Source organism: Protopterus annectens, chromosome 16.part0 (assembly GCF_019279795.1).
Source record: "Protopterus annectens isolate FY-2018-M chromosome 16.part0, PAN1.0, whole genome shotgun sequence".
Taxonomy (NCBI): Eukaryota; Metazoa; Chordata; order Ceratodontiformes; family Protopteridae; genus Protopterus; species Protopterus annectens.
The window spans coordinates 178629425-178643923 of record NC_056750.1 but is presented as its reverse complement, the minus strand read 5'-3'; the positions used below and the strand labels follow the sequence as shown (position 1 = coordinate 178643923).

General features: G+C 34.4%; 1 protein-coding gene across 1 annotated transcript in view; it reads left to right on the top strand.

Moving 5' to 3' along the window:
• Window positions 1-419: 419 nt before the first annotated feature.
• LOC122790551 (extracellular calcium-sensing receptor-like) overlaps window positions 420-14499 on the top strand; it is a 317740-nt gene continuing 303660 nt past the window's right edge. The window contains exon 1 of the mRNA XM_044058099.1: window positions 420-674. Coding sequence (XP_043914034.1) covers window positions 420-674 — 255 coding nt within the window. The remainder of the gene's footprint in view (window positions 675-14499) is intronic.

Sequence of the window (14499 nt, the reverse complement as noted above, 5' to 3'; positions counted from 1 at the left end):
TGTTGCTTGTGTGAAACAAAGATGAAATATAATACTGTAGCCACTATGCTTTTTATCAGACATCTGAGGTGTGCAGAGTCAACAATTTTGTCATTAATTGCTAGTTATAAGGTCTACTGGTTAATACAAGTGACTGAACTTGCTGTCACTTGAACTTGTTGTATTTAAATAATGTGATTGCGAGCTCCTTTTACTCTGAAGAAGCCATTAGTTTTGATGGTGAAAGTGCTTAGTATTTTGGAGCCTTTTAGCTCTTCATTAAAACGTCTTAGTGCAGTCCGTGAATTTTGTGTTTTTATTTGTTTATTTCAGTGGTTACCCTGTTGGGTTCAGTGTTTTTTACAGATATACTAAATATATTCTAATGTTGCATTTACTTTGACAGGTTTCGATTTCATATGTACCAGTGTTTGCATGCAATGATATTTGCAGTTAATGAAATCAACAAAAGCCCATACCTTCTATCAAATGTCACTGTTGGATTTGGGATTTATGATTCCTGTGGGTTGGCTGCAAGAGCTATTCAGGGCACAATGCAGCTACTCACCGGTTTAAATCTACAGGTACCAAATTACTGCTGTGCAAAGAAGCCAATTGCTGCCATAATAGGGGATGCTGCATCAAGGATTTCCATTCCTGTAGCCCAGTTAGTGGGACTTTATGGACAGCCTCAGGTAAGTAATCAGGAAAAACCCATAAAAGTTTTGAGTTGGGTCAATGAAACATTTGCATTTTGATTATTTTTCTTGCATTCTTAGAAACAGCACAGGGATTTTGAATATGTTTGATGTACCATTTCAAATGTGAGTAAAAGCAAAGCAGATGAATGAATTTGTCTGTAAAAGCAAATCATGTATATGTTAGGTTTACTTCTAAGTATCAACCTTTATTATTACATGAATGTAAAACTGTTAAACCATGTAAGCATCAGTAAGTGTTAAAAGCAAAAACAAGGAAAGTTGTGATTTCCTGATGAAGCTTTTGAATGAGACAGAAACATACCCATTCTGTCTAACTTGCCAGTTATATTGTTTGACATTATTTTTGTAGAAACCCAACCTTGTTTGAATATATAGCCTTTTTGAAACTCTCTGGTGTTGTTAGTTGCTTAATCATCTTTCATGCTGACCATATTATTTTACTCAGGTTATTTTGTTAGATTTTTGGATTGTTTATATACAACTAAGCAGAAAAAACATATAAAAATTACTTGCTAGTTTGTTGCTGCAGCCCTGCACCCTCTCATGTGTTGAATGTCTCTAAAGCCATCTGCAGTGTCAAGATAGTATAATGCACCAAAATAAAGCTTCTTAAAAGTTTAATAATTCTCAGCCACCAGTTTTGTCCCATTTGATTACTTATGTCATTCATTACAGAGCAGATTATACATCTTAAATGTTACATATCAAAAGGGTATGTTTACAATAAGCAAATGAACCACAACTATTGAGAATGATCGTTAAGTTCAAAAAGCCTATTTTAATTCCATTCTGAGGTGTTGTACCTCTTCAAACTCTTCTGTGAACCCCTTATTCAACTCAATCTGGCCCCTTCTGTTGACCCCATAATTTGCTTTTGCACTTTTTCTGAACCCCTTCCTTCACTCACTATGGCAGCTTCTCTAAACCTTGCACTGAAACGTTTGCTGTGTTCACTTAATGGATATTGAATATTACTCTTTTAAAGTGCTGTGCTTTAGAAATTTATTCTAGACTGCCCTCTGACAGTCAGGATTGTACACTAAATGGATGTATTGTTTTTTGTAAATCTTCTTTTATTTGTAGTACTTTTTCCTACTCAGTGCCATCAAACAAGACTATACTTGAATGTTGTTCATTCTTACATTCGTATTGGTCAGTGGTCTGAGATGACTTTGCAGCAGCCTCACATATATATTTCAAAGTATTTACCATCCTTGCACCTCTCCAGTGGCACCTTAAAAAGTTCTACTTTGTGATTCATGAACAATCATGTAAGGTTCTCACAAAGCCTACACAATGTTAAAGTTTTAAATCAAAAAGCAGCAGTGCTAATCACTTATGCATACCGATCACCACACTAACACGAGTACAAGAATGTTTTCATGGTCAGCGAAAATCTGCTGAGCAGCATAAGCACATACTGTAAACAAACAAGCTTGCCTGTGGACAAACCTGTTAGGTGCGCTGCCATGGAGAGCATGAAAAGCTACAATAAGGCAAATAATGCAAGCTGTACTAGGCAGGGAAAGTGCACCAAGTATAATGTGCACATAATTCAAGCATAAAAATTCAGAAATAATTAAGAGGGTAGGGCAAACAGCAAGGGAAACTATAATAGATGGGTTACCAGATAAGTAAAATGTACTGAGGACAATGTGTAAAGAAACCAAAGAGATGTATACAGAAATATGTAAAAGGGGATATTAAATATTCAAATTATAGTAAGACAATTCATGTAAAACTGCATATGTCCTAAAAAACAATTTTGTAATAGTAAACTTTTACAATATGTATGTCATAATAATTAATGCTGGTCAAACGTCCTGAGCAAAAATAGATACATAAAAGCACACATGATATTATAGGATGTGACAATTACACAAATTAAGATTGTAACAAAGGGAAATATTCCAAAATGGTGGACAGCCTATAAGCACACTGACAGTGCAGCTCCTGCATTCCTATACTATAATCTGACTTCAAACCAGCGCATCGCTTGGGAAAACTATACCAAACATCAATGGATTAAAGCAGAAATATGAGTACTTACTTGTTTCATCTTTATTTTACAAAAATTCTCTCATTCTGAAGCAAAAAAAATTACTTGTTGGAAACAGAGCCCTGAACTGCATGGTGTGGATTCTTCAAGACCAATAGGCCTAATAAGAGGAAAGTAAGAAGAAAAACAACTTTCCTAACAAGACTTATCATTTAAAATTCTGCACTACTACTAGGAATCTAACTATACAAGATTAATGGACAATCAGCCAAATCGGATGGAAACTGCAATCACAAAAACAAACTGTCTGCAATTATTACTCCTGAGAAAGAAACCACTGCGAAAAGGCAAAAAATTAACAAGCAACAACAAGAAGCTGGTAAAATGTCTCAAAGATTAAAACAGGAACAACCTTTAACACAGGAGGATCTAAAAACTGCTTTACAACCTTTACTAACAGAAGTGCAAGGTTTCTCTCATAAGCTAACTACATTTGGCTCTAATCTGGACCAAATTGTGCTTAGGCTAGAACAAAATGAAGCTAAAGTTATGGACAATGAGCTAAAAATAAATGAACTGCAACAAAAAGCACAAACCAATGACACCATAATTAAAGAATTACAGCAAAAAATGCTAGACTTGGAAGCTAGAAATCAGAGAAATAATTTTATCATAAGAGGTATTCAAGAGAGCTTTGATAATCCACAACTTATTCCAATAATAAAAGAAATACTAAGCTCTCTTCTGACTAATAAAGATCTCCTAGATAAGATAGTGATTGAAAGAGCCCACAGAACTATAAAGCGTACACAAACAAGTGATCTTCCAAGACAAATCTATATCAGACTGCTTAATTCAGCACATATTCAACAGATACTGTCAGCTTATAAAGTTAAAAAGAATGTTACATGGAGAGCACATAAAATTACGATTACTCAAGATCTTCCTTTAGAAATTAAACAAAATTGACAGAAACACAGTAAATACTGCAATTACCTCATTGAAAATAAGATTTGTTTCCAAAAGAAATATCCTGCAACTTTAATATTTTATTACAAAGAAGAAAAAATATCCCTGGAAACACCTGACCAGGCAAAATCCACCTTTCTGCTTCTCTTCAAAGTAAATCCTGCTTGAGACAACTCTTTTCATATCTTTTGATCCAAAAACATTTGGAAAGCAAAACAAGTGCTACAACTCCAAAGAACTACAGGACACAAGAATATACCACTCGTATGGGAAACTTCAAGCAAAAGGATGTGGAATGTATTCTAAATAACTCTGCTTACCTGCTGGTAAAGAAAACATATTTGCTACACTGTAATACTTAAGGTACTGTCTTTTAATAACTGCCTTCTACATTTAAAGGCTGGAAGACTACCTAACACTGACTGCATAGAGAAATGACTTTAAAGTGCATTTACAGCTTACAAAAAAAGGTGTGTTAAACTACATTTAAAAATAGGATATAACCTTTGATATAATAGTTTAAGTAGTGTAAATACTAGACATTAGTAGTTTCAGTTAAAATGTATAATCATTATTCTACTGGCATAATCATTGAGTTGCTTTTAAGTGTGTCTATGAGTAAGGTACAAAAACATTTCTCCTTTTTTTCTCTCTGTTTGTTCAGTAGATGGCACTGGTTAATTATTAATACGAGTTCACAATGATGTGCTGGTATGGCTTTTGCCAGTGCAGTGTTAAATGAAGTTTCCAATACATTTTAAAGAACCACAGTTAGTTGTTAGCAAAAATAATGCAAATGTTGTTGAACTTTAAAGTGCTGCCTTCTTTAAATGTTTACAATGTATAATCATTATTCTTCTGGCATAACCATTGAGTTACTTTTAAATGTGTCTATGAGCAAGGTACAAAACATTTCTCTTTTTTTTTCTCTCTGTTTGTTCAGTAGATGGCACTGGCTAATTATTAATATATGAGTTCACAATGATGTGCTTATATGGCTTTTGCCAGTGCAGGGTTAAATTAAGTTTTCAATACATTTTAAAGAACCACAGTTAGTTGCTGTTAGCAAGAATAAGGCAAATGTTGTTGAATTTCAAAGTGCTGCCTTCTTTAAATGTTTAAAATGTATAATCATTATTCTACTGGCATAATCATTGAGTTACTTTTAAATGTGTCTATGAGCAAGGTAGAAAAACATTTTTCTCTTTTTTTTCTCCTGTTTGTCCAGTAGATGGCACTGGTTAATTAATAATATATGAGTTCACAATGATCTACTTGTATGGCTTGTGCGTGCAGAATTAAACAAAGTTTCCAATACATTTTAAAGAACCACAGTTAGTTGCTGTTAGCAAGAATAATGCAAATGTTGTTGAATTTTAAAGTGCTGCCTTCTTTAAATGTTCATATATTGTACTTGTTTTTTGAAAATATTGTTTTGTAAACTATTTAATAACTCTTGAAATGTTAAGAATTATAATATGTTGCTGTTACTTACAAAACTTTTTATAAAAGCTACTTTTCTCTTTCTCTCTATATAATATCTAAGGGTACAATTAACATACTGTTTTAAGAAGTCTGAAAATGAATATGCAATACATAAATAACAAAAGGAGCGGGATGGGCACAGTCTGTTAGCTGATGACTGTTCGCATTTGGAACAGTATGGATATTATTGACATCCCTCTGATAAATATTTACTCCTTGTTGCTAAAAATAATAGTTTATTTTAGTTTCTTAACTCATGCACATTTACTAATACAGAGGGATGTGTGGTTAGGCACCTATTTAGAGTTTAGGAGTATAAAAGTCACAACATTTATTCTTAAGATAAATACACTAACAGACAAAGTTTATAACTGTATTTTTGAGTATCAACTAATGAGAAACTTCAACAATATTAATAAAAAATGATAACTATAGACTCTTGGAATGTTAAAGAGATGGTAGATAAAAATAAAATAAATTTAATCATGCACCTCACATACCAAACTAAGGCTGATATAACTTTCTTGCAAGAAACTCACTTAGATGACAAACTTTGTATTAGGGAAAGGAAAAGAAAATGGGTTAAAACAATAGTTGCTGCAAATTATAGTTCTTTGTCCAGGGGAGTGGCCATTTTAGTAAATAAATCCTTCCAAGGAGAGATTACTTCCAATGAAGCTGACTCAAAGGGAAGATGGGTATTACTTACTACTGAATATCATACTTTGAACAACCCATTACTCTTTCTTAATATATATAGCCCCTGCTCAAATCAACAGCTCTTCATTTATGAAATCTTTAATATATTAACCAAATACCCAAATCATCTGTTTATTGTAGGTGGGGACTGAAATGCTTTACTAAATCTAGATAAGGATAGATCGCATAATAAAAACATACAGTCACAATCTACCACTACAGCACTTGAAGAATTACAAAATACATTTGAACTAGTTGACCCTTATGTTAAATTTCAATATGATAAAACAATATCAAGATTCACTTTCTTTTCAGCCACTCATAAAACTTGGTCCAGGATAGATGCTTTTTCTAATTTCCCTTGCTTTCCTTTCTAACAAATTAAATTATGCTGTATCACCTAGAACTCTTTCAGACCATTCCCAAATTAGACTTTTAATAAACTTTCAAGACCATAAACAAATATTTCCTATCTCAATACCTGGACATTAAATCCTAAAATTATACAAAACCAAGAAGCAACACAAGAAATTCAGAATGTCCTAGCCCAACTCCAAAATTATTTTATATCCACTCAAATTCCATATGACATACAATTGGTGGCTACCAAGGCGGTCATCGGGGGTATTATTATTCAAAAATCTGCATGAAAAAAATATAACAATCTTAAGAATGAACTGGAGTATCAAATAAACACTGCTGAATTAGAACTTCAGGAAAAATATTCTAAAGAACTTGAGGAAAAATAATTGATTAATTACACAAACACTATTTAGAAAATATCTCCTTCTTAGAATTAAGGTCAATATATCGATATTCAGAATGGGCTCAAACACCATCAATATTCCTAGCTAGACTAATTAACATAATAAGTGGACCTCCTAGGATCAAAGAAATAAAATATGAAGGACGGGTGAAATATAAAGACTAAGATATAGTGGATGCTTTGGAAGATATTTATAACAAATTATACAATATACCCTTATCATCATCTACAGACAGATTTAAGGATTTTATACATATTATACACTTCCCACAAATTACAGAAGATCAAAGGAAACTCTTAAAATCACTGTTACAATTAAAAGAGATAAAAGCTGCATAAACAAAATAAAACTAGGTAAATCCCCTGGGCCTGATGGATACACATCTGATTTTTATAAGCTATTCATGGAACCTATCTCCAAAGTTTTATTAAAAGTTTTCAACTATATAATAAAATATGGTATAACAGACAAATACTTAAATAACTTCAAGACTGTGTTGATTCCTAAACTGCATTCTGACCCAACAGATCCAGCAAATTATAGTCCAATAGCCCTCATAAACATTGATCTTAAGATACTAGCCTATGTTATAGCAAATAGACTTAAGAATATACTCCCCTCTATTATTTCCCAACAACAAATGGGCTTTATGACAAACAAACAAGTGACAACACCCTCCTCTTAGATATCATTGTAAGACTACTTAATAGTGATAAATGTCCCAGATATGCCCTTACAGTAGATGCAACCAAAGCTTTTGATAGAGTAAACTTATACTTTCTCTTTAATATACTGCCTTTATGTGGTTTTCCTCAAGAATTCATTAAATGATCCAGGTTCTGTATCAGAAAGCTTCTACCACTATACAGGTAAACAAATGTATAACTAACCCTATACTCTTATCCAATGGTACAAGGCAAGAATGTCCTCTTTCACCATACCTGTTTAATCTTTATCTAGAACCCCTCCTTCTGTTTATTTCACAAAAAAACTTTCATCATATTCCCAGAATCCACAATACAAATCTTATATACTCGGCCTTTGCCGATGACTTAAATATATACTTCCAACTCCCCACTACTGACCTCCCAAAAATACTTAAAGCTATTGATGAGTTCACACCAGTTTCAAACTATAGCTAAATTTAAACAAGTCACACATATTTCTCCTCAATCCTATAGGTCATAAAGAATTGTACTTTCCCATGACTGAGATCAAAATAAACTATCAGATAAAATATCTAGGAATACTATTTACATCAGACTTCAAAGATATTATAAACAATAACCTAAGTACATGGACTAGTATTCAAAATGATATTGATAGATGGAAGAACATCAATATGTCTCTAATGTCAAAAGCTAGTGTTGTCAAGATGAATTTTCTACCAAGAATACTCTTTCAATTAAATGCTACTTTTTCAAATATTCCCCAAAACTTCTTCCTTGCTATGGAAAAAGCTATATCAAGATTCTTATGGTATCCCAAATCTATCAGAATTAAATATGGAAAACTTGTACTCGCCAAAGATAAGGGGGGATTGGGGTTGCCTGATTTTAAGCTTTCCTATAGTATAATTACTGTCTACAGACTAATACAAATAATAAACTATGACTCATATATAAATACTTGGTCACCCCAGTGGACCGAAATCTGGTATGAACAGTTGAAATCCCTTGGCTATAATATCAAATCCCTATCATTCTTGAATTTAAACCAGACTAGCATATACACATAGAATCTACACCCACTAATTAAAAACATGATTCTTACAACACAGAAACTATTTAAATCATTGAAATTAGCTGACGCTTTTGTCCTTACACAACTGTTACACCTAAATCCTAATCTACTAATAAATAATAAACCTGTAAATCTAACAAACTACCCCTTGATAAAAGACTACACAATATGGAATATATACCAATGTAAAGACACTAACACGGGGCATATGAGACTTGAGCTCAAACATCCTAAGAAATATAGTATTATCCTTAACCAACTTCACCATCTTATAAATGCTAAATTCTCACAAATACACACTAACTTACAGAACATAAATTTAGTTAAATTAATACTTGAAAATCTTGCGATTAAAGGGAAAACAATTTCTAGGACTTATAAAATTGTAACGAGCGCAAAACATCAGAAGTCTTTATTATTTTCAAACTACTGGCAAACAAAAACTCAATCACTGACTGAAGAAAATAAGAAACTAGCCATTGAAAACACAATCAAATTCAAAGAAGCTGTTATATACACAAATCATGGTAAATAACAATCTGTATTATACCTTATCTAAACTAAATAAATTCAGTCCTAACTTTTCGCCTATATGTCCCCATTGTCCGGATCAAACAGCTGATATTTTGCATGTCATGTGGAACTATACTAAGATACACAACTTATGGTGTTCCTTGAGAGTAAGATTAGAGAAGATGGGATATGAAAAATCAGCCCTTACATGGGAGACAGCTATATTGCACATTAACATCAATCAACTTCCAAAAATATTAAAACATGTCTTTATTACAATGTGTGCCCTTATTAAATTCTTTATTACAAAGAATTGGAAATTTATGTCACCAATTACATGGGAAAATTTTAGCAATCTTGCTATCAAATATATCTCATCTCACAAATTAGTTTATTCAAAAAAAAAAAAAAAAAAACGCTATTACCAAAAATATTGGGGTTACTTACTAGATATAATTCTTGACAAATAAAATTTGCCCACAAATTGACATGGAAAGCTAACCTTTTAATAAGAAATGAATGTAGTATAAACAGTTTTCTTGCATCTTCCCCCTTCTCTTAGTATATGTGTATCTAGATATTTTCCCTAACCATACAATAAATGGTTGAATTTCTATCTTTACTTTCTATATAGACTATCCCCATTCCACTATCCCTTATGAGACCAAATGAACATAAGAATTCTCATACTCTACTTGACGATGTAGCGGCTTCTAGTGTGTATATATATATATATATATATATATATATATATATATATATATATATATATATATGGGAACACTACTATATCTCGAACTTTTGAAATCTCGAATTTCAAAAGTTCGAGACCATGTAGCTAAAACCGGACATTACCGGAAGACCAGAAGCACAAAATTCAAAATCCCGATGGTAAGGGATTTTGAGTTAGCGCTTCTGGTGTTGTGGTTCAGGTAAGTATGTGTGTGTAAGTGTGTTCGTGAGGGGCTTTAGTGTGTGTGTGTGTGTGTGTGTGTGTGTGTGTGTGTGTGTGTGTGTGTGTGTGTGTGTGTGTGCGTGTATGAGGGGCTATAGTGTGTGGGTGTGAGTTTGCCTTGTGTGTATGTCTGCGATCTCGGAGTTGGAATATTAAAGTCGGGGGGGTGTGGGGGGCACAGTGTAGGGTGGTTTGTTTGGTTATTGGGGGAGGCTGTGTATGTGTTTGTGTGTGTGCTGTATGTATGTAGTACTTTCGTGATTTTGACTTTTGCGCTTTTATCATGTTGGTAATGTGGGGTTTAGGGATTCTGGTCTCGGTATTGTGGGCTTCGGGATTGTGTAGATTCGGTATTAAGTAGTGATTCCATATATATATATATATATATATATATATATATATATATATATATATATATATATATATATATATATATATATATATATATATATATATATATATAATTTTCTCGAAACAAGATTATTGTCTGCTTTCTTTAGATATGTATTTGTATTGTTTATTTGTGTTTTTGAGTTATTGCATTGTTGTTATTATTTGGAAAAAAAGAAAATTGAAATAAAGAGATTTTGGGGAAAAAAAAGATTGTGACAAAGGGGATTACATGACATATGAGTGTCATTGAAGTGTAGAGTTGAGATGACAGTTCATACACATTTTGTCAATATAACATTTTGGTAACTAGGAATGGCTTCAAAGCCATAATCAAACTCATCCCATCAATATTACCACTGGCCTGTGCATTAACTGCATACACCACAGAAACAGACCTAACACATACACGAGGATGATCACCTTTGAAGGGGATTTTGCACTTCAGTATTCTAGTGGTTATGCATCCCATATGTAGGTGTGTGTGGTTTTACAAATGTTGAAACAGAGTATGACATATGCAATACCCTTGTGTAAAGCACACCTGCCTTACACAGTTATTGTGCAGACAGATAAGAAGCAAACACCACACTATGATGTGGTGTATCGACAGAGCTGTGTATTGTTGGCATCTGCCAGCCACAGGAGGTAGCAATGGGTATTGAGACAAACAAATTAAATTAATCTGTGAATTAAGAAAGGATCCCTGAGAATGAATGTCATATCATCATGTCAGACTGTTGGCAATCAAATGAGAGTTCTCATGTGTGCACAGTTAAGATCAGTCCTATATCAGTGTTCTGTGGTCAGGAAAACAATTCTCTGTATGTTTGTACACATACCACCCAAGAACTGCAGCACACTTGTATACACACAGTACTCAATGCATTTACCACAGTAGCACTCTCACCATGACATTGGCAGAACAAATGGCTACTGCCATGAAATCCAAGGATATGTTCACATGTGTTCATGCAACATATCAAGGCATAAGACTAATGTGATGTAATGATTGTTGTGTGAGGTCAGTACATTCACACAAAATGAATCCCTATGATAGAAATGAGCATCAGGTTGTACACTCCCATCTAACAATATGGCTATTAATCACATGCACCACAATAAAACTGTTATTACAGCTGTTGAACTCCACCTATGTGAAGTCATTCATCAGCTGTACTTTACTTGACCATAATTTATATGTGCTAAGATGGATGGGGGAGGCCTCTGCCACTCTACGCATACAGGGTATAATTGTGGGAGATACATTTCCTGCAGAGCAGTTAAGAAAACAAATTCTTACAGTCACTTAATGTTAGTGTGGAACACTTGCATTAGAACTGAAGAAATCAACACCATAGTAGAATCAATAAATATGCCATGTTATAAGTGCATCACCAGTTGTCATATGTGTGGTTATGTGAAAGCATTACATCATGTGTATGAATCAAGGAATATGTGTCCCTGTTATTACTTCGACATAGTCTTGCTGTATGTCAGACAACATTGTCTGATACTAGGTGTATGCAAACACACTTGTATCCCCCTGCTGTTGTCACTATGACAGTAGAACAGAAATTATGCTCAATGGGGATATAATCCTGTATCGGAGCACATGCCTTACTTAGGAAACAACATACATTACAATGTCTCATGTCTTCAGTCCTGAAGAGGTGTCTCACAACAAGTGATATGGAAATAATCTATTCAAATGATGGCATCAGTCTTCAATGAAGTCTTTCCAAAGGAATGGTTGAATAAACTCTTTTAGCAGGAAACAACATCTACACATAAGCACAGCACATGTGGGTGACAACACTGTTAACATTTGCTGCAAGCAATGCCATTGGGATTTGAACTATATAGCTAACATCACAGGCTAATGAGGTGTTACTGAAACCTGACTACAAGTACATATATATTTGACAACTGTGACACATTTTAATGGATGACATCACCATTGTGTGTTACATTCACATTTTTGGTAAAAAGTGGTCACACAGCACAAACACACGCGCACACACACACACACACACACACACACACACACACACACACACACACACACACACACACACACACTTGTGAAACACAGAATGAACACTGAAGCATTCATGGATCTTCAGTTCATGCTGATGGTATGTAAACCTTAATGAATGGTACTGATTGTAGCAATGGTATGTGCTCAGTTATGAGCAATGTGCGCTGTCAACTCAAAGTAATACTTAATGTTCCAATGCAGCAGGGATAAAAAGTAATGAATTATGTGCACTGAGGCTGTATGTGGTTGTATATCATTTGCAAGTGTCAGTGCTGTAGTGCAGACCCAGCTGTCCAGAATGAAGTGAGAATGAAGTGGTCAGTTAACCATATTTTGGCAGTGTCAGCACATGAGTGATTATACTTTGATGTATTGAACTTGGACTGTGAATTACCAGTGTTTAGTCGTGTTCAGTGATGCTCCTTGCCAAGCTTTGCACAGTAAGAGTCATTGTATTATACCTTTGTATGTTAGGGCCAAAGCTCAATTCATAAAGGTTGGGTTGTGGTTTTCTTCCTCATTTGTGCTATGATAGGCTGCAAGCAAACCCAGTTCTCTGTTAAAGGAAAAAGACAAAAACGTTAATATGGTTTGACTACTATAGCGCCAACAAGTTTAGCGGCAATGTGTGGCTGTCAGCACTCTGGACAATACTTAGTTCAGAAGTTCTACCTGCCAACCTAGCTTTTGCTGTAACACAAGGTGGAAACTCACTGACTTAAATGAAAAAGTACAGTTGAAGCAGGGCTGGGCTTCAGTATACAGATAATTTTACAAAGGGTGTCAGAATGTGATTATTATTATAATACATTTTTATCAAGAATACATAGGAATAACTATCATAAATATGTTGCCTTGCCAAATTTGCATCAGTAGTAGCTACTCAAATAATCTTTTATAACTACTTCACACAAGACACACCAAGTGATATCACAAGTTAATTGGGTGTACAATGCAGTGCACAACAAAAACACAACACATTTGGGAATAACACTTGAAATGCCATTTAGCATCACATACTACAGTTGATCATTGCCAGACATTGGGCAAATACTGAGGACTACAACTTTTAAAACAGAAGGGGCTTAGATAGATACATAGGCAACACATTTGCATGGAACGTACTTACAAAGACAGGCAATAAGAGTTTCACCTACTACTGATTTGAAATGTTGTCAAGATGAAAAATAAATTTTGCAAACTTGATTATTAACTCAGCACCCCATCAAGGGGTCATACTTCACACTTGTCAAAGTCACACCTTTGAAAGGGCAGCAAGAACCTGTTCAGCCAATGGAAGATGCAGGTATTGTTCTTCAGCAAAGTAATGGCTATCTGAGACTGTCATAACATGACATTTATATCTATCAGCCTAATGACTAGTCAACAGTACAAAGGGGTGAGATAGAAAGGATGAAGATGGAGACACATATAGAGACACATATGAAAGGGTGGTGTTATGGGTTCATTAAGGCATTTATAAAGCCTCCAATTTTTTTTGCTTACGCCACCCCTTATATGAAAAATACTGTGCCCATAGTTTGTTGTGCCTCTGTCCAGCAGTGACACAGAATCATTGGTCTGATAAGTGAAGAGTACAGGGGAACAATGACCTCACTAGATCTGGATGTGAATCCCTTCATGATCAGGTGGGCAATGTAGAATTATGGGTAATTAATGTGCATCTCTGTGGTGTGTTCTCAGTATTACTCAAGTCATGCCCTGTATCAGTAACTGATGGCTCTGGGGATCAAGAAACAAAACCTGGTGAAGGCATGGCTAGAATAAGGGTGCTTTACCAAACCTTTCTTATGGTCATGGATGTGTCAGCAAATGCTTAACTGGATAAAAGGTAAGATATGTGCCATGAAACATATCATAGAAGTATGACTTCACAGTAAGAAAAACTGTAATATACATTTGGAACTGAACCATTGAGGTCATGGTCAAAAATGAATCTTCAGACAATTGACTTATGTCAATACTGTACAGAGGATGTTGCATTGGTTACATCCGATAGTCAATGACCTGTTACAGTATCTGCTGCTAATGATTTCCTTTATTCTGCCTTTATGCTGTATTCTGGTAACACAACATGTTATTCACCTTTGCATGAGGATAACCAGACTACTGCAGGTGACAGCAACAACTGACCAGGTTTTGTCCAACAGCCATTCACCATCATTTGGCACTGGTGTTCAATGTCAAAGTCTGCACAGATGTTGAGAGAAAAAAGT